Raw genomic sequence first — 22,154 nt, forward strand, 5'->3', positions numbered from 1 at the left:
AATATGGGACAGTGACTATTATGAAAATTTCGTGATGGATAAGAATAATTTGAGCAATGTCCACACTGCCGTTTTCAAAACACAATTACAAAGAATAAAGTATTAACTCACAATTTTTTTAGATATAAACCTTTACACACACATATATAAACAAAACCGATTAAATGTAAGCCTTTTCGTTTGATACCTACCACACGCACGGACAGGACGCTCCCATAAATTATTTAATTGTACACTAAGCTTTACAATTCAAGATCGTTACGATTTTGTTCCGGTAGTATGTAACGTGACGCACAGGAGGTGACTTTTTCATCTCACGAGACTTTTAAAATTGAAAATAACTAATATTTATTTAAACTACCTTGTTTTTAGCCTTACTAATCTAATAATGATGAGTTGTTTATGTTATATACAGTGTTATAGAGTTAAAAAAACAATATATTAACCTTTTAAATACTGCCACTATCCGGACCAAAAATTTTGCGCGCCGATGACACCAACATTGTCGTCACAGTTTTCGCCTTAACTGACTTTAAAACGGCAATGGCGGAATCCTAATACGATCATAAAGTTGCCAAGAAGGTAGAAAAAACACAAATTAGTAGATTTTGTCTTCAGTACGATATCAAATTCACCGTGACGAAACCGGATTTTCCGGAACAATGATTTTTGTAGGACAACATTAAAATAATGATATTTCTTAAAATAACAATAAATTTATGGCATAAAAATTAAAAATACGTTTTTAGAAATACAGAGACTAAGTTCAAAAACTTAAACATACCTAAAAACGAATATTTTTGAAGTTAGATGTATTTGAAATCTCCAAGAGCGCCATGGGACACACGATATTTATACGTCCTCTTCAGGTTTATTTTAAATATAAAAATAACTATCCACTTTTTATGCTACATATCGATTTAATTGTACATTAAAATATATACCTAAATTAATCAAAAACTCACTTTCACACGTGCCATATAAAAAAATCAAAATAAAAATGTTTGAATGTGTGGGACAGGCCCATTTTGCTAGGCTCAAGTTTTCTGAAAAACACCCTACAACAATTGATGGGGAAATGAAAATGTAGTTGAATCGGCTGCATGTTTGTGCTTGGCTATTATGTTCTAAATCTAAATAACCTTTTGTGCAACAATTCCTTTTCGACTGAGCTAAGAGGGATAATCATTTAAGAGGGATTTTCTATTCATCCATTTAAAATAATTTATCAGTGCGTCTGCATCACCGTGACAAAAGCGGCGTTGTTCTCTTATCGCAACTATGAGACTGTATGTCTCCACGTTTATCAGATACTGTCTAGTCACAGTACAGTGCATGTATTATCCACAACAATGCGACCACGTAAGGCATCCTAAAATAATAATCAAGATAAAAATTTGACACGTGTAGTCAGAGTTAAGCTAACACCTAATATTTATATTTCGGGGACACGGGTAGGCCGATGAAGTAAAGAAGCCTCTGATGAAAATTAATATTTTCTTTTTATAAGCACTATTTAGCGTTTATTCAATATTCACTATGTTATTATATGAATATAATACTGGGATTTTAGTAGGTAGTTTCACTTTAAGTCTTCAAATCGGGCGACTGGACTTTCAGAATCAATTTGTCAGTCAAGCAAATATTGTAACACCTACAACAAATATTTTAATTATTTTCAATAGTGCTTTAAGTATGATTTTAACTTTTCTCTTTTCCCGACTCTAGAACCCTTGACAGCACTCATAGTCGCCGCGGAATTCTAACCGATAAAAATGAAAAAAAAAAGGAGATACTAGCGGGTAAAGGCGCTTTAACCGCATCCACATTGCAGACATTCTGAAGTCGCGTGGTTGATGTATTTCCCACTAGATATAATTTGCGAACTGACTGACTGTACCTGGAGATAAAAGTGCATATGCGGCAGTCGTTATATTATATTTTCGCGAGCTTTTTAGTGTGCATGGGTAGTGGTAGAAACAGTTTGAATGACATATTTTCCTTTAAATACTTATAGGATATGTTCTATGTCACAATAAGAAAGAATTACATTATATAAAGAGCGTAAGCTATAAAATAAAGTCCTAGATAAATAAAGGAAAATTATTGTCATGATTTCATTGATAATATTATTTTTGTAAAATTTATCTTAGTAACTACATTCGCTTTTGGCACTTTTATTTGTATTTATAAATATTTAACCATAGCTAAGCGTTTTGTTTAAAACATCCTCAAGTCTTAACCGATTCAAGGTTTGTAGCCATAACGTAGCGATATAATAATAAACAAAGGAGATTCTCATTAAATGCTAATTTATTCTAAACTATTATATTGTACATACTTATTGCCTGTTTTGGGGCTTACAATAATCGAAACTTATGTATAGTTTGACTATTCATATTACCAGTCGGATAGATCACAATGAATTAGTTCTGATTTCATATGTTGCTAAGGTACCTACATTTCAATATTGGACATGAGTCCTTACTAGATCACGATAAGTAATTAAAAAGATACATGAAATATACTATTTTCCTTTTTTGCAGAAAATCGAAGATAAATCTTCAGACCTCTCAGACGATGCTGAGGAAGAAACCAGTAAGTACTAATTATGTAACCATCATTCGGAGTTAATAAATAAATCTAAAGCCCAAAAACTTCATCTCATATCATTCTTCGCAACCTGGACAGTCAAAAATCATAGCTATGAATGCGACAGCTATTAGCCAAACCCCACATCATATAAAAAATATTGCATTCGGCGAAAATGCATACGATTAAAACATTGCTATTCAACGAATCATTTTTGGGATTTGTATAAAACAGTTGTAATTTAAAACGAAAAAGCTCGTGAGCTCATCAAACATGCAACGGTATGGCTTGAACTGTTTTAGCTTTTGACACAGTCCTCTGCGTGAACTTATGACTATTATTGTCGACTAAAAAGTATGACGCAAAATATGTCAATGAACACAGTTTCTGAGTCTCTCGTAGAATTTTCATAATATCTTATTTATGATGTTGCGATTTTCAAAGTTCCGCGGCGCTCCCTCTTCGCTTTCACTACAGAACATCAACCAGTATGGCTTAATGGCCTGCCTATTCATGGCGCTTGCGTTAATCGTTGTTAACACTGTGCCATAACAAATTCTTATAATGTTTGAATATGATCCGGCAATATTATTTAGGGACATTTAAGTCCTGCAGGGGTTAGTATGCAATCGAATCTCCGGTCAACTCGGGACAGTCAGCTTCGACAGCAAAATATTTATATAAATACTATAATATAATTGTAGCCACTATTGTCAATTTCCGTATTCCGTCGGCTTAGCTTTGCCTTATCAGTTTTTCAGTCACGCGATAAAAAGTTCTCTGAACTTGCTTCTTGGCATTCAATCTATCGTCAAATTAAGCCTCTGTGTAGAACGCTCCATTACTCCGACAGCGTAGGTATGAGCCCCATCACCTTGGAATGAAGGCGAATGAAAAACAACTGGAAGGATCTTCCATCCATATCGAATTTAACTATTTTAAGAATGATTCCCATATAAAACGGTAGTTCAACTCCAATACTCAGCTTTGAATTGAAATATAAATAGCTCAAGGAGTCAGCTCATTAAATTATCTTGCTCATAATCATCTTAAGTTTTAAAAACATCGTTGAGATAATCAAGAGTCATTAAGGTCCAAAACGAAATTGACAGCGTTACTTTTCTTATTGACATAAAATGAATTTGAAAGATACGATCCTCCCTTATTGAATTCAGTTATGGAGATCAGGGTGCAAACATCAGCACCTTTGAGTTCCATTGAACTATTAAGTTTATTAATTTCTCTTATTTTCAGGAGGATCGTAAGTGCATTCAACTGAAGTGAGCCTTGCGTCATAATACTAAATGAAATATCGTTGTAATAGGTCACGAAGCGCGGTTCAATTCGATTGACCGAACAATTTATTTATTGATCATTGTATAGCTATAATTGTCAGATCGCGCAGATGTGCTGCGAGAGAAAAACAATTTGTTAATAGTTGTTGACTCTTATAATAGGTACTGTGGAATATTTTTTTGGTTTCATTGATTTAAAAAAAGAAGACATTAACTGTGAGACGGACTCTCTCTTTTACGCGTAAAAAGAATAGGGCGGTTTGACTGAACATATCTGTATGACATTTGAAATGTACAAATTAATTGAAAATATCTCGAACTTTGAGGGACTAAATTGTTGACAATAATAAGGAAACTCAGTACCAATATTATTGTCATTTTGATTGCGTCCATTTATTTGAATACCCTGATTGTCAACATAGTTTTTGACTCTGTACCTGGTGCAAAAATAATTACAAAAAGAATGTTATGGGTGCTGAAGGACAAACTAAATTTTACCGTCGGAAAACGGTTGTCCCGTGCATGCATTACAATCGCGGTTCACGTCGATAGCGGTTAGTTTACCAACTGTACAAAATAATTGTACAAAACTAATTATGTGCGAGTGACGTAGCTCGGTTTCGGTTTCCTGGTAGTTTTTTAATTACATGCAAAATTGTTTACGTTAATGGTCGCTAGGGATGACTTAACGCAGAGAGATGGCTGGATGGATTTGAAAGAAATGTGTCCGTACTGGTGATTCTGTAGAACATACCTGTATAGTTTTCAAGTGGGTACCTACATCATTTTTTGAAACGAGTATTTAACGTTTAATAAAAACCCATCTAGCCCCATTGCTCAGGTACTATAATAGTTAAGTTGAAACACTACTAAATTACCCACGTGTGTAAAACAGGAACGCGAACATTTATCATCATATTTCCTATCGCTATCAGTGTATCACGGGCCGTTAAATGAACGTGAAATAATGGTATTCCAAACTATAAATATTCTTGAATGCATTGCATTTAGATAAATGGTTCTAGTTTCCTAACAGGGCAAATCGTGACGTCTTATAAAACACTTATCCTATGTATCATCGTTATGTATAAAGATTCCTTCACACGGCATAATGACGAGATTCCGCCATGATTGTTCGCTCACATTTGTTCGCAAGCAAAATTTTGTACGGCACAAAACATGTGTTCGCACACAAAGTTCGTAATTTTGCGGGCACTTTAGAAATGTTCGCACGCAAAGTTTGCAAGACCAAATCGACCAGAAGAAACATTCTTGTGCGCCGAAGTGCCGCACACAGGTGGAATCCTACCTTAACAAGTTCACCGTCTTGTAACTTCCACTACTCAATCAGCTTTATTAGTTGCACTGCAACAGCAAAACTATGTTCCTAGTATCTTAGTTCATTCGTTGAAGTTGCTTTCCGAAGAGCAAGAAGCGTATGCATTGTTCACTTCGCCTCACGTATTAATATGACTTATGACGTCTAGAAACTATAAAATTAATAATACATTGAGCAGGATGTTTTCCGGTAGTCATTGTATATAACACCTATACATAGTTAACAGATATCAAGTTCCCCTGTCCAGTTGATGTTTAAACTATCACCTATTTATTTATGACTTGTTATCGTGGCTGGCGGGGCAAGTAGGGTTCATATCGAATCGTATCATGTTGTAGTATGGACACAGTGCGGAATTAATAGCCGTACGCTGAGATGCATTAAGTGGATGGCGATGCATGCAGAATTCTTGGGTAATTCGTACTTATAGTAGAAGCACACACACACAGTATCGTCAGTAAACGTTACCCAGATTAGTAGAAGTATTAGCTTTGCCAATTTATTTACAACAAGTTTCCGCCGACTGTTTCACCTTAGGGTTCTCTTCTCGCACCGGGATAAAAAGTATCCTCCATGTCAATTCTCTGGTGTACTCTCCAGAATTTCGAACATAGTGCACAATTTCAAAGGTAAAGGGCCTGCATACATAGACGTGTTTGTAGATGCACTCTGTTTCGACACTCTCCGTGTACGATGGGGAGGGATTAAATTCCGGATTGAGGGCTGTACAGCGTTCGTGCCATCTGGAGCTCGCAGGGCGTTCCTATGTGTTCCAAACATGTTCACCGATCCATGGACTTACAGCTACCGCACTGACCTATCGATGCGTCCCTTTGTTCAGCTTAACATGCTTTTGAGGCTCCTCGACTAAAAGCTGTAACAGCATGTTCATCCAAACACTCCGAAACAGACAAATCTCCGGTGTCAATTTCAACGCTGCATTTGATAAGCCTTTACGCCAACAATTACTTAGAATAAGTGCACATTACTCTATTAATTCTACGATTTCAAAAGTCAGCCCTAATGCGGCTGTAAATATTAGAACCGTGCGACTTGTAGGTTTCTTGTTAACTGAGTCGCTGCTTACTTCAAGAAAACCATTATCAACTATTTCTCTAATTACATAGATACATACGTTGCTACATACCTCACCAGACTTGGAGATAGTCTAGAGCACGTTGCGAACTGTGAGCTTCCAATGTCATCAATCGACTTCTATTTTTCATCCGACTGCTTCGTTTAGGAATATTTTTGTTGATCAGTCAGTCACACAGGTTTCTTATTTTATCAATATTTTTATTTGCTGCAACTATAGATAATCGCAACATAAATAGGCTAAACTGTACTCACCACGAGCATTAATTGGCTCTCAACAATCGCTTATCTGTGAACTGCTCTTAGAAGGTCGTGGCTTGTGGTACCTACTCATTAGTAGCTCGAGAGCATGGTATAAATAACAACGAAAGTAATTACATACGTATTAAATTGATTTGCACATCTTAACCAGTTGTATCTAGTTGTTTTTACAAGTGTAATTGATCTATTGCAAGGGAGATTCTGAGTTAGAATGTGGATGACTGGGAAAGCACATGGTCTAGAAGACGGTAGGGCTAGAAAAGATGAGGATGAAGATGTTTATCGTGTCAGTGATACCTCAAAGAGCTGAACATTTCTGTATGACTGGTCAGATCACATTTAACTTTTCATGCGATTGAATCTACACTATTCACATAATCTTGTAGCGTTACATCTTAAATGGAAACTCAAATAAGGCATTCAAACGAGGGGTCATACCAGGGGGGTGAGAGGGGTGCAAGACGGTGTGCAACATACTTCTCGGCACCCAAGCATTCCAGGATGAATTTTTCTCAGATACTGCATTTTTCAGTTGGAATCCCGGAATCCCTACGTGTGTATGAATTTCCTCTCCTCCGCTGAAATCCATGCATATCTCTATATTTGTACTTGGCTCCGGATAGAAATTTTACATCTTACTTATAAATGTGAAAGTTTGTGAGAATATATGGATGTATGTTTGTTATTCAATCACGCAAAAACGGCTGGACCGATTTGATTGAAATTCGGTATGTAGATAGGTGATACCCTGGATTAACACATAGGCTACTTTTTATCAACAGACCACGCGGGCGAAGCCGCTGGCGGAAGCTAGTTTTACAAATAATTCTCTACACCTTCCGCATGATTTGAACCGTACCTACATTTGAATCTATCAGCCTTATAGTTTTATTGATGGAAGATGCATATTTCTGAATCACGTTCATATATTATGCATAATGCATAATTATAACATGCCTCGAACATATGAGATGTCGAAGAGGCAGCATAAAGTCAATTGAATTCATAAAATGTAGCTAAATATAGCATATAGAAATAAAATATAGCAGTTACAAAAAAAACATTTATGTACGTTTTGGCTATTCAATAAAGTTTTTTTTTCGAAACGTATCTATTTGGAATTACTTAAATTAACTATATTGAATGGAAAGGCAATCACTGAAAACTTCATTTAAATATTTACGTTCGTTATTTATGCAGAAATATTTAATTTATTTTGATTCACATTTTCTGTTACTGTGCTGTACGTATTTATTTGCATTTGAATTTTCATGAAGCAAATATGGACATGAATTGTGCATATTGGCACAAAAGTCTGCAAGTTTCTAGGAAACTGCAGAAAACCGTAGGAAAATCCTTCTTGAAACTGTTAAGGTACTGGCGATCAGCGGGTACCTACGTGTGAAGCCATTGTAACAAATTAGATATTGTTAAAGAAAACCGCATGAAAATTCGTGCAGTATTTTTTTAGTTTATCACCAGAGCTGTCCGTGTGGACAGAAGCGTCAAATGGCATAACATTATTATTTCAAGAAACCATCGATTAAAAACTAACTTACAGCCCTGACAAGCTGTTCTCACGTTGATAGGATAAAGGTACACAATTAAGTTATTTTCTATTGTGTATTAAGTCTAAATAAAGTATGATATAGTCAATAGAGTTTAATTACTCGCTCCATAGATCACACCTTCGTTCGCCGTAAACGGTCGCCGCTGTGACCTAGTATTTAAAACCATTTGAGGCGACGTACCTACTTACTTTGTAAAATCCGCTATATTTACTAACTAATCGCTTATTGCTCGGAGTATGACCTCGTCCTATAAATTATAGTTTTATCTTTTACTTACCTTATAAGGTCAACCACTTAGGTTCATACTGGTTGGTAAGGTGGCTAACATAAAACCAAGATAACTCATACCACCGGAAGAAATATTAATAACCAGCTAATCTGTTTATCGTGTCTCTATCGATGATACAAGGTATTCAAATCAGTTTATTTTAAGTTATATCGACAATTGCAAAAGTGTCTCCCTTGAAATAAAATAAACTGTATTTACTAGGTATTTACTTATTCATAAGTGGGAAATAATTTAAAACAATATGTCGTACTTTGACGAGCCTATGTTGCCATCACGACTCACTATAGAAAACGGAAAACTCGTCAAATGCGCATGATTGAATGTTAGGAAGATTTTCAGCATGAAAGTGCGATAGATGAACTAATGATTATCTACATAGAAGATGATAAGGGTGGAATGAACGTTACTTGTGTACTACAGATAGAGAAGTGATAATGAACAGTATGGAAGAAGACATATTCCGTCGACCCGTATGCAGAAAAACGTTGACATGACATAATACGGAACCCAAAATGTATAAACATTCACATGGAATCTTAAAATTCAAAATCTTATCTTAATCGTTATCAATAACATTTATCGATACCCATCAGCCTTGCTTTACTAAGTCTATGAGTTGTTACACTTGTTACGATTTGACGAGATAGCGCCGTGTACAGATACCAATATAAAATGGTAGCGATTGATTAAATCTTGACCGTGTATTCGTGAACTAATCCTACTTATATTATAATTGTGAAAGTTTGTGAGAATGTATGGATGTATGTTTGTTATTCAATCACGCAAAAACGGCTGGACCGATTTGATTGAAATTTGGTATGTAGATAGGTGATACCCTGGATTAACACATAGGCTACTTTTTATCAACACACCACGCGGGCGAAGCCGCTGGCGGAAGTTAGTTAGGTAATAAAGCAATTATTTTATTGTCAAATTTTGTACTATCAGTAGCAGTAATTATACTACGAGTATTAATATGCTGTTTAGCGCGTGGCTTTTAATTACTAGTATTTTACGGAAAAAAAAAAACAATCAGACATTTTTAAGTTTGATGAAAAATAACAGTATTTTTATAAAAGTTGTCAAATCGTATTTCTTGAATAAAAGAAAACCTAAATTAGTATATTTGTAAACGCGCATGAAACTGGCAACCATTATTCGCTCATTGAAGAAATAACACTGCGCTCATGTTTTTACGATCTAATTGTTGGTACGAAAATAAATAAAACAAACCTTCTGTGAAATCATAAGCGTAATATTGCTATGGTATGACACTTAATAGTAAATTGATTTACGGCTAATTATTACTGCATGCATGCTGAGTTGTGGCAAGGTCCGCGTCCAGCGCCCCCTGATGCATCGGACCTCTCCATTTCTTGGAAGAAGTATTCTTTGTAGTGTTTTTTGATTGCCTCTACCAGTTCTTTTGTATGATCCCAACCTCTGGTTTCAACAATCACTTTCAACTGCAAAATAGGAGTTAAATTCTGTTAGCAAGAACTGCTTTCTCTTGCCATCATAATGAAGTCAGATTCATCATCATCATCTGCCTATACTTTTCCCAACTGTGTTGGTATAGGCTTCCAGTCTAATCGGATGCAGCTGATTATATAGAGCGACTACCTGTCTGCCCCCTCGAACCAGTTACCTGTGCAACCCGGTACCCCTTGGTAAGACTGATTGTCAGACTTTCTGCCTTCTAATTACCCGTAACAACTGCCAAAGATGTTCAATTGACAGCCGGGACCCTAAAGTTTATCGTGTCTTCCAAAACAGAAAATAACTCTTCATGATAAGATGGTCACCCATACACGGACCGTTGTTTAAACTTCCGATAGATCGGACTTAGCCACGATCTCTTCTTATGAAGTTGGGTTCTAGATACGAAATTAAAATATTCTGGTTTATGCCCCACAGTTCGGGTAACCGTCCGGAAAGAGCGAGTTTATTAAACTTGTACTTACTTGAACACTGAAAACATCTCCTTTGACCCAGGCTCGTTCAGGCACACAGTCCCGCATGGTGACGCCGAGGCTTGCAAGCATACTGCACAATTCGGCTAGGCCTCCGGGTCGGTCCGACACCGTCACCTTGAACTTCACTAGTCGCCCCTCCGCTGCCATACCTCGTTCCAGCGCACGCGTAAGAGTTGTTGCATCAATGTTACCCCCAGAGCAGACTGCCACCACTCTGTAATTTTGAGTTTCATTAGTCGGTGTGGTGAACATGAAAGCTTTGAGAGGTTGAGTGTAGTTTTTTTAGCGATTGTCATTTGCTATCGATAAAATAACACTTACGTTTTGCCTTTTAAGTGTGGGAACAAGCCGGCCATAATAGCTGCAATACCCACGGCTGCGGCTCCCTCTATAACGACCTTTTCTTCTTCGATCACATGCATAATAGCTCGAGCCACCCAGTCCTCCCTTACTACAACCTAAAAGGAATTAAGATTATTCGCTAGGATCGGTTAAAATATGGAACACCAGCTTACCTCCGGGGTTTCACCCACTCGTCAAGAGAACTACTTCCCGCGCATAAATAAAACATATAATCTACTGATGTACAAGCTATATTGCGAAGTTTGAGCTAATTACCATTTTGTCGACAAACCCTCTCATGTTGTGGAACGTGTTGGCACCAACTTTGTTCACTGCTAGTCCATCGGCTATCGATGGTTCCAGTGGAATAGTGACGCGTTCATTCTTCTTAAGAGCCTCTACCATACTGTATGTTTTATCTGTTACCACACCCTGCAATGAGAGGTGTCCGATGAATAAGGGATTAGGCGACTAAAAGTACTTTGCACATTAAAGTGAAACTTACATAAACTTCGCAGTCGGGCTTTAGATGTTTTATGGCGATGGCTGTTCCAGCTAGCAGACTTCCTCCTCCGCATGGTACTAGAATGGCATCCACGTTAGGCACCTGTTCTATCACCTCTATACCAATGGTACCCTGACCTTCTATGACATTTGGATGATCGTAGCTGCAAAATAATACGGTGTCAAAGTCGAGTACCTACAATATGAAGTCACCATATAAAAATATATTCCTCAGAATTATAGTTCGGCCATTCAGAGAATGCGTTCCTGACACGTCGCGATTGAACTGACGACGTAACTTTGCAATGGCGTTGCAGTTACGATAAAAATATTTTTGCTGGTTGTTTACCGTTTTAACAATTGAGGAGCATTAAAACAACATTATTATATCAATAATCAATGAATGTAGTTACGTCGTCAGTTCAATCGCGACGTGTCAGGAACGCATTCTCTGAATGGCCGAACTATAATGTAAGGTATCTGATAGACAAGAAAAAGCAGTTCCCCACGGTTTCGCCCGCACTCTCGCTAACCTGCATAAATATCTCCGTACTGCACAATCATACAATGAGCGTTTTCGCAAAATATCAAGCTTCGAGAGCTGGATCTGGCAGCGTCATCTGTGCGTTTATAAATTACTCGGTCTTATATGCTATACCTTTTTTTTTACGTAGATGTACTGAAAGAAATAGTTCAGGAAAAGTGACTTACCCGTTAATATACATCATTTTCTTCTCCTTCGCCATTGTCATGGCATAATGTTTAGCCTCTGCCATACTAGCGCCATGTAAAACTATCTTTCCTCCAGATCTTTCAGCCTTATTTATTTTGGTGATCGGGGCATGTATAGGCATGACGACCATGCTAGGTATGCCCATCTGAGCGGAGTGATATGCGAGAGCCCCAGCATGGTTACCGGTGCTGGCTGCAGCTACACCATATTTTTTTTGTTCTTCGTTTAGTAATAATAACGTGTTTCTCACTCCGCGTTCTTTAAAACTATAACACAGACATATGAAATATCTTCATACACTTGAATGATGCCAGGGTAGAATTCTCAACTGAGACAGTATTTTGATAAATAGAAATCCAAAAACTTATAAGTGCAGTAAATACAAATCCAAAAAAGTCCTCACAAGTCTGCAGAGAATTCTCGAGTACAGATTGAGCTCCTGGTCTTATTTTTATTATTTTGATATTTTTTTATTATTTGGGATTTGATTACAAGGGGAATACCTCTATTTTTGCAGGCAACCAGAACGACTTTCTATGCCAGATACTTTGCTGTTGACGGTGCCCATCCGCATAGACTCAAAGGAGTCTCAGTATATAATTTATGAAACCATAGGAATATTATAAATCATTAAAATATATTACCATCCCGTGGCCTGAAGGAATTCCTCTTTCAGATATAATTCCATTCCCAGTCTTTTCGACATATGAGCTCTCTGTATGAAAAATTGAGAAATTGTTAAAATGTATGCCAAAAATAGTCAATACAGGCAAATCTAAATCAGTGTGTATACTTAAATTTCTTCAGTCAACAAAATTACTATTCTTATTATTCAATTTAACCGGTATGATTACTTTTATCTACGAGTAAATAATTAAATACCTTTTCACAAACATTACAAACAACTACTAGTTGTGTATCTATGCTGCTAACCATCGGGGTGCAAGCCAGCCATGAGAAGTATTTCAAAAAAGTTTATAAGATCTATCGATCACTTACAAACTAATAAGGCAATTAAACAAAAGCTTTTTTATTTGGCTGTAATGTCCAAGGCGGTTTAAGCATCTTAGGTATTCGCGGTGAATGTAAAACAGAGGCGGCGCATTGAGAATCTACTTTTGGCCACACTGGAAGTCAGTTAAAAATACTTACCATACATGGTGTTTTAACAATCTGGCCTTCAATACGACGTGACGCAGCTAATATATCGTCATATTTGATGATACGTGGATTATCTGGATCACACCACTCGTCGTATTCGGGATCCTAAGTGACAGGTTTAAAAATAATCACCTCAAAATCTGGATGTAAATTTTTGCAATTGGAATGCAAAATAAACTGTAAAATACTAACGTCCTTTGGATTTGTCATGGCGCTGAAGATGGTATAAAACTGTTAACGTGGAGGCTATTAGTTAATTAGTATTTTGGGTGTTATGACTCATTTTTTTAATGTATACATTTTTGATTCTAAAAGTTTGTCATTTTTGTGGAAATGGCTATAGAAATTATTAAATTTTGAAAAGCACATCGAAATCCGACATTACGCTTGACGGGTTAAGATTTTCAGTCGGAAAAAATACGGCTTGACAGCCATAAAGTATAGTGCTGTCAGATATGGAAACTCAATCATCCATCATTGAAAAGAAGGTTTAAATACTCAACTTTAACTTTATTTTTTGTTTGTATCTTGTTAGTCTACGAGGTTCTTGTAAAGGAGGTTTTTTTTGTATAGGTATGTACGAGTATACTACTTCTTGCCAAAATTAACTGCTGTACTGTACTGCAGCAGCGGTTGTTTATTGTTTTTTTAAGAAAACCTAATATGAAAATAATGCAACAACGACGTTTGCGACCCAAAATTGAACATTGAGTTTAATTTCTATCATAAAAACATTCATAGTAAAAAACTTCTTGGAGGCAAAGATGACCAAAGTGTCAATGCAAAGTGTCTTTGATAATCACCAATGTCACAACATCTCTGAAAAAACTCTATTTTGTCAAGAATGTTGTCAGACTGCGTATGCTAGAAAGAAATATTATACTACAAAATATAATAACTCAAAAAAAAGAGGGAAGCAATTGAAATAACATTATGCATCCAAATTAATATTCACCCGCACCGCTGTCGGCCGGGATCGAGCCCAAAAGGTTGGCTGCATTGGAACTTTTCATACCTATACCTCTACTATGCCTTTACTGATCTTTGTTCAAAGTTTTGGTTACGGTTCGTAAACATTGCTATAATAATATACTTCCCTTGCAAAGCTGACGGGATCCTAAGCCCCTGGATCTTTATAGCCAAACGGCTCAAACATATAATTTCGAAACGTCTTTCATTTGAGATGTCGGTAGTTACTTCAGCTGCAAGAGCGCAGTTTTCGCTTTTACAAAGTACTTAAACCTGATGTAAATCTGTATATATACCTACTATAGTAGCTATGGGTAAAATTGTTGCCGTCTATCTTTACTAGATTTAGTAATCGAGTTTCAGATTTATTTGATGAGTAGCTGAAGACATGTCAGATGGTATGTTGTTGAGCTTCTACTGAACTTCATCACTTCTGCACACCAAACACTTCCCAATAAATCAGTATGGTGCAGTTATTAAGTTCCTTCATAGTTTTGCAAACATGCGCCAGCTTTGTGTACTTTACTGTGTACACCTGCTAATTAATGGTACTTATAATAGTGACATCAAAACTTCGCTTGTTTGTTGGCTACTCGACAAGAGTGCCCTCTGAAATACACACATCAAAAGTGTCTAGGGATCAAGCATTTTTATGCGGATTTCTTGAGATTGAGATGTGGCTTTGTAATAAATTTATGATTTTATAAATTTATATGGATCCTTTTTGGTGCATTTCATAATTTGAATCAGGAACTGTGAATCAAATTCGAGTAAAAGATGAAAATCAGCTGTCAATATTTTCCCTATAAACACATACAACGCATTGAAGACATTATTAGTGCTACTGTTTCCCTACTACTGATTAAAACCAACGTTATTATGGAGCGGCGACGTCATTTAAGCAGGGAAGAAATGCTCAGAGCCGTGGGAATGATAGAAGCTGGTTCCCGGCAACGTACTGTGGCTTTAGCTCTGAATACAAGTCAGAGTGTTATCAGTCGACTTTGGACACGTTACCGAAGCACTGGTACCGTAGCTGAGCGCCATGGAGGACGGTATCGCTGCACCACACGGAGACAAGACCGATACATTCAAATCTTAACTCGAAGAGCTCCAACAATAACCGCCATGATGTTAGCCGTGAGGCTTCATCACTCTTCAGGGAACTTAATTAGCGACCAAACAGTCAGAAACCGCTTGCATGAAGTGAACCTTCATTCCCGAAGACCGCTACGGGTACCACCTATAGCAATGCACAATCGTAGGATTCGATATCAATGGGCTCTTGAACACAGAAATTGGGCAGAAGAACAATGGCGTTTCGTGTGCTTTTCTGATGAGTCTCGTTTTGGTATGAGACCGGATACAAGACGTATACGACACTGGAGAACCCCTGGACGCCAACAGCGATTAAAATCCTGCCAGGAAGTCCATCCTTATAGTGGTGGAACCATCATGGTATGGGCGGGTATTTGGATCGGCGGAAGAACTGAGTTGATTTGGATCAGAAGCAACCTCAACGCTCAAATTTATGCTGAGACGATTGTATCAGACGTCATCGTTCCTCTACAAGTGCAAATCGGTCCCTTATTTCAGTTAATGCATGATAATGCACGACCGCACACCGCAAGAGTTGTAAGACAGACTCTCGCGGCAGCTAACATCAATGTCCTGCCCTGGCCTGCTCAGTCGCCAGACTTGAACCCGATTGAGCATGCATGGGATATGCTACAGAGAAGAGCTCTGCCGAATATGGAGGGTATCCAGTCGCAAGAAGACCTTTTTTTGTTGTTGCAACGAACATGGGCGGCCATTCCACATCGTGATTTGGATGAACTCATTTTGAGTATGCCAAACCGATGTTCTTGTGTTGTTAGTGTTCGCGGTAGAAACACGGATTATTAATTGTTTAAGTTACCCAATAAACTTTTAAAGAAAACTGTTATTTCAGTCTTTTTTTTCGAACTTTTGTGTTAGTGTTTCAAATGTCAAAAATCCCTTTATTAGGAAAATGGCAAATTTCTTTATTAGTGCAAAGGTGACTTGGTTTATCGTTACTGTGACAAACGAAAACACTTTATTTGATGAATCCTTAAAGAAAATTTTAATTAATATCAATCAGGAGAAAAGTTATTGCAAAAATATATGTTGATCCCTAGACACTTTTGATGTGTGTATATTATTAATCGAACGAAACGGTGAAAATTGTGTGAGCTAATTTTATCGACGGGGCTTAATAATACTTGAATACACTCCTTACCTAGGTACACACAATCTAGACCCAAAGCAAACATCTAGACACACGGCAGTGTGTCCGCCAAGTTCGAGCAAAAAAGGCGACACACCGGCCGTGGGTTATATTACACGAACCATTTCGGGCCAAATTCGACCCCCCTGTAACTCAAAATCTATTTTATTTACGCATATCAAATTTCTAGTATCTGTTGAGACCCCCTCACTTATCTAAAATACAAAATTTCATTAATATACCTATTGTAGGTCTTGAGATATTGACGTCAGAAAATCGCTATTTTTACTATACACTGATTCACTTATTCACTGACTCACTCATCAAAAACCTAGACCACTTCCAATGGTCGTATTGACTTGAAATTTGGCATGGAGGTAGGTCTTTATGTCAAGGTAAAGGGAAAAATCTGAAAATGGCCAAGTGTGAGTCGGTTTCAAAATAATGAAGGTGTTTTATACCCGGTGTAAATTTATACCCCTAAGGAACTAAAACGAACTAAATTTATCTATATTTATATAATATATCTTCGAATGGTACAAAGGTTTGTATTTAGTCAAAGTAACGTAAAAATCTGAAAACGGCCAAGTGTGAATCACTTTCGAAAATAACAAATGTGTAACTTTGATCCACGAACATAATATATGATAACATGTCATGTCAGTCAGTTGGTAAATCTAGTCATAGTTAATCTAGTTCATTTCTTTGTAAGAAACATAGTGCATATTAAAAAATCTAAAAAATAGTATAAATGAGACATTTCTTTAACTAACTTCATCATAAGAAAAAAATAAAATAAACAACCTTACAAAAATAAATGAAATCCCACCCAAAACAAAAATGTGAAAGACTGCCAAGTTCGATAATATGGGAATGCTTCGCCTATAAAAGAAGTGAGATCTGAATAAGTACCAAGTTCCATACACATACCTCAGTTAAAAATAGTTACTTTTTAATGATGATTACTTGGCAAGTTTTAATAGAAAATTAAATACTTGATTCATTGCGTTTAGTAGGTTTATAACAAGGTGTATGAAAACTTGCCAAGTAACATCATTAAAAAGTAACTATTTTTAACTGAGGTATGTGTATGGAACTTGGTACTTATTCAGATCTCACTTCTTTTATAGGCGAAGCATTCCCATATTATCGAACTTGGCAGTCTTTCACATTTTTGTTTTGGGTGGGATAGATTATTAATAGCCTAGTTCATGACATACTCGAGACTTTCCACATACTGGTTCACACCTTCATTAAACCTTTAAGTATTATTAAGTATATCTCAATATTGGTTAAATTAGTTGTGGTTAGATAAACAAATTCAAAATTGCCCATAACATACTGCAATACTCGTTTTGTTCCTTCATAATATCTGTCTAACAATGCGAATAAATTGATCTCTGCAAACCGTGTCTAGACTCCAACTAACAAAGTCGACATAAACGACCGTAAACTTCATTTAATATACCCACAGAAAGTTAACAATGGCTTTATTCGAATCACACTAATATTATAAAGGCGTTAGTTTGTGTGTCTCCTCCACGCGCAAATGGCTGAAACCATTTTGACGTAAATTGGCATAACAATAAATGCTACTTTTAATCAGGATATAAATATATGTATACTGGAAGTAGGTCATTCGGGAAGCGGATGAAACCATTACCTAGTGGAAGTTAGAGTTTTCATAAGTTTTGTTACTATAGTTCGGCCATTCAGAGAATGCGTTCCTGACACGTCGCGATTGAACTGACGACGTAACTTTGCAATGGCGTTGCAGTTACGATAAAAATATTTTTGCTGGTTGTTTACCGTTTTAACAATTGAGGAGCATTAAAACAACATTATTATATCAATAATCAATGAATGTTATAATTTTGTGCCAAACTGAGTGTCAAATAACTTGGTAAACAATATTTTTCTAAATCTATACTGCGCTATTACAAGGTTATGTCAGCGGTTTATATTTTGTAGTGCTGTGCTAAAAATAACAGGCAAGTATCGTAATCTGTTCTTATACAGTTATAATATAAAATAATACGTTTTGATTTTCTTTTTAAGAATTGGAAAATAATGGACTATAAGACTTAATTATAACTTTTATGAAATATAAAAATAAAACTATGACCAAACCGCATTTTTATACTTAGATTAAAAATGGTAACCCCAAATGGCGTTATGGGCCGCCATTTTGTGACGCTAAAACAGTCGTCCGTTGTCGTTTCGTGCGCATAGACCACGTTTTTCAAGTGTTTTCGATCTGTTTTTATTTGATTACCCGGCTTTTGTTAGACCGAGATATCAGGATTGATTCTGTTATTGATAATAATATAATTATACATGTAGGCGAAGATGATGATGAAGACACCACCTCCTCAAGCAAATCGGAGTCTGATTAATATTCTGTTCGCACATTCAATTCAATGTACTTGTAACAAAGAATAAATAAAACAATTTTATTATATGAATATTACCTTTTTTTGGTTTCCACTTAAATAACTAAAATATAAAACAAATGCCAATTTAAAACGAAAATAATCTTAAAATAATGCGGCGGTTCATTTTGAAGGAACGGTAACGAACTCAGTGTTATGTTGTGCCCATCACTAGTCGTGACTAACTGATAGGTGTCAGGAACGCATTCTCTGAACGGCCGAAGTATAATTTCACTGACATGGGGTTGATGAAGTGACGTCGCAGCGTCACGCATTGCCCTGTAGATTAGACAGCTAATATAGCCTATTACTTGCTAGACTGATAACAGGCTAAGCTGATATAATAGATCAATTACTATTTAATTGACCGCTGCGCTGTTTAAGCTCCATTAGTTACTTAAGCGCTTTCACACTAGCGTATTTTCCGCTTGGTTTTTCCGAGCGACAACGATGGAATCGCACGGGCGAATTAAAAATCGCGCGAATCTTTTCTAATCGGAATGAGTCGCGTGTCTAAGCGCGAAATATCCGCCAGTGAAGCGAGAAAGCACTGTAAGCTATCTGGGTGTGCTTTCTTCGAGTGAACGTTGTGCCATATTAATATGACCTTACTGTTTTCAAAAAAGCTTTCTAATGGGTGAAATCTAGTGGTTTTTGTTGTGTTTATTATTTTAATCCTAAAAAGATAACAGAGCTTTCCTGTTTATAATATCAATGTTACCGTGGATGTAGAAGCAACTTGACATATTCTTTGTCGAATATCTCAGGTTGGTAACTGGAATAGGAAAAGGTTTATTTTAGATTTAATACCAGGAAACGAACGTTGAAGGAGAACCGGCGCGTGACTCTCCAAAGCTAGACTTTAATTCAACTTCGGTTTAGTATAAGGTCATGACCTCAAGATGTTAATGGTCTGGAAAAGGGAAAATCTTACATCTGTAGTGACGTCTTATATTTCTCACCTTTGATCCGTGTCTAAATTCTAAATCTGTTTCTTCTAAACTGTGAAGTGAGTGTCCGGCACATCAAGATAATGTTAAGAATCGTCCCACTAATAACTGGGTTATATTAAAAGTGTGATAAGATATAAAAGATAAGGAATATATCTACATACGATATAATGCATCGCAAGTCTGAGCGAGAGTCATCTTTCAAGTTTAATTACATATTTTTAATTAAATTTTTAAATCTAAAACAATAAAGGTGACTTTATTTTTATAAAGGGTTGTTTGTAAATAATCTACTTCCAATTGGGATATCATATGAAAGGGCTTAATGTGCACATTGCAAACTTTAGTTTACTATGTTTTCTGACGCATACAATTATACATAGAAATATTTGATTTTCGTAACTCTAAACACGTTTGGAACCCTTGGCGGCCGAATCATACACTCTCCTTCCGATGATTTTTTTACTTCTTAGTGGGTAATAAATTATGTCAATCACTGTTCATAATTCTAATATTTAACATTTTTGGGTGTGTATAATTTTCTAATATTATTTAACGTACCTGTGGTTCCACAGTGTCTTGTTGTACCTGTCTCGCTGTTCAAGTGGTCGTTAGCGAGACCGCGCACTCGCTCTCAGATACATTGCCGAGTCTGGCTGAAATCGCATCGTGGGTTTTTACAATTTTCAAATGCAGCCCGGAGCCTGGCAGTTTTCAAAACCCCCGTAGGAATACACGTTAAGCCGTCGCCGCGTCGTTCCCAGTTTTCTGTTTCGAAGCAGTTGTTGCAATTGCATGTCAAACTGTTGTGGATTTTTAGACACTTGGGCTTGTGGCAAAAGGATTAAAAAAGCATCTCACACTAGTAACAGTACTTTTAACGAAAAAGTTAATTAATTGTTATCTTCCGAAATAATATAACTGAAAGCACTGCAAAACAAAGCAATCCAGAATCTGAAGTATTTTAATTTTAAATCCGTCAAAAAGTCTTCCAACGTTTCAAATTAAATTCGAACCACTTTAGCTGGATTAAAATCTTGCTGAAGTGGTATTCATAATTTGTTGATACTTTAAAACTACTGCAAAAGTTGAGGATCAAGCCATTATAACTGGTGTCCGTAAGTCAAATAAACTTAGTTGGCGCTTAAAATAATCTGCTGTTGGGATCAGAGCGAGTTGATTTATTTCACCAATATTGCAGCTGGAGATCTAATAACACTCCTTTTATTAAATCAACTGAACATTCAGAAGACATTCCCAGCCTTCCGGATCCTTAATTGAGACGCAAATGAAAATACTTCGTGCTCTTTTAGTAGTTTTTGTAAGGAATACTTGATCAACCTACTGTTGAAAAACCGAGTCGAGTTATATCTATGTTTGCAGTGAGTAAATGAGTGAAAATGCTGATTTGAAGTTCTGAATATTTTCGAGAAGAACTCTACTCTTTCTGAAATACATGATGACGTAGTTTTCCTTTTAAATGTTATATTGAGGCAATTTCTAGGTAGGTACCTAAGTAGGTACATAAGTAAACAAATAAGCATTCTCTGTGTGCTCGCTTAGTAATAGAAAGATTAATATTTAGTCAATCTACTTAATTGATATTTCGCCAATCAAACAGTAGTGATAATAATATCAGCCAATTAATGGGATTATTATTTGAGTGTTCGCCGGAGAGAGTTAAAATTGGTTAGAATCGGGATGGCTCCGTAGTCATGACTTGGATTCCGAAGTATTTAAGAGGAAACATAATTCTCAAAAGATCTTTGAAAAAAGTATTGCTGTCGCTTGGGCGTCCGGCCGGTCAAGTGGGGCGTCAACTACTTTTACTGAAACGGAAAAAAATAAACGGCTTCCTAAAAATAAAATTCCAAAAATTTAAGAGAGACGACAGGCGAATTGTGCTGTTGTTTAAGTCACTGATTGCGACTTATAAAGTGATGTTTTGTTCCAAAATGTATTTTTAGATAAATCTGGAATGTGTCAGTAAGTAAAGAATTCTCGATATAAACACGAACAGATTATGATTCATACACAAAAAATATCTACAGTTACTGTCGCGACAAAATAATTATAACTGGGCGGGCGGCGATCGGTGTATTTTATCTTATGACGAGTTTTACGACACACACTATGCGATGGCATTCGCAAATATTATGTGCAATTATTCGGTTGCGATTGAACAAGGCCGGTGTATCTTGTCGACCCTGAAGGATTAGCTGCGCAGTAGAAGATTTCGTCCCTAAAACTCAAGTCAACTTATTGTATTAGTTATGTTTTAGTTCGGGCTTTCCAGTCGGTTATGGTTTAACCGCTTGTATGTCACTAATTATATTATAGAACAATAGAAAATCAATTGTATCTCTCGTATATCTGGATCTGCGTACCGACATACAA

The 22,154-nt window shown here is 36.5% G+C and overlaps 2 protein-coding genes across 3 annotated transcripts in view; one reads left to right on the forward strand and one right to left on the reverse strand.

Moving 5' to 3' along the window:
* LOC124644732 (high affinity cAMP-specific and IBMX-insensitive 3',5'-cyclic phosphodiesterase 8A-like) overlaps positions 1-22,154 on the forward strand; it is a 109,417-nt gene that overhangs the window by 12,291 nt on the left and 74,972 nt on the right. For both annotated transcript variants that reach the window (XM_047184229.1, XM_047184228.1), the window contains exon 2: positions 2,547-2,598. In XM_047184229.1, coding sequence (XP_047040185.1) covers positions 2,547-2,598 — 52 coding nt within the window. The remainder of the gene's footprint in view (positions 1-2,546; positions 2,599-22,154) is intronic.
* Positions 9,747-13,368, reverse strand: LOC124644734 (L-threonine ammonia-lyase-like). Its single transcript, XM_047184231.1, has 9 exons — positions 13,351-13,368; positions 13,150-13,263; positions 12,642-12,712; positions 11,976-12,263; positions 11,266-11,428; positions 11,037-11,192; positions 10,740-10,876; positions 10,407-10,632; positions 9,747-9,908 (listed from the first exon to the last, which is right to left on the reverse strand). Exons 1-9 carry the CDS (start codon positions 13,366-13,368, stop codon positions 9,747-9,749), a joined length of 1,335 nt encoding a protein of 444 aa, XP_047040187.1.

This window comes from Helicoverpa zea, chromosome 31 (assembly GCF_022581195.2).
Source record: "Helicoverpa zea isolate HzStark_Cry1AcR chromosome 31, ilHelZeax1.1, whole genome shotgun sequence".
In the NCBI taxonomy this organism is placed as follows: domain Eukaryota; kingdom Metazoa; phylum Arthropoda; class Insecta; order Lepidoptera; family Noctuidae; genus Helicoverpa; species Helicoverpa zea.

Coding starts and splice junctions, on each gene's coding strand:
- LOC124644734 (XM_047184231.1), bottom strand. Junction 11,429..11,975: donor AAAATGATGTATATTAACGG/GTAAGTCACTTT, acceptor ATTATTTTGCAG/CTACGATCATCCAAATGTCA. Junction 9,909..10,406: donor GAGATGTTTTCAGTGTTCAA/GTAAGTACAAGT, acceptor CCTATTTTGCAG/TTGAAAGTGATTGTTGAAAC.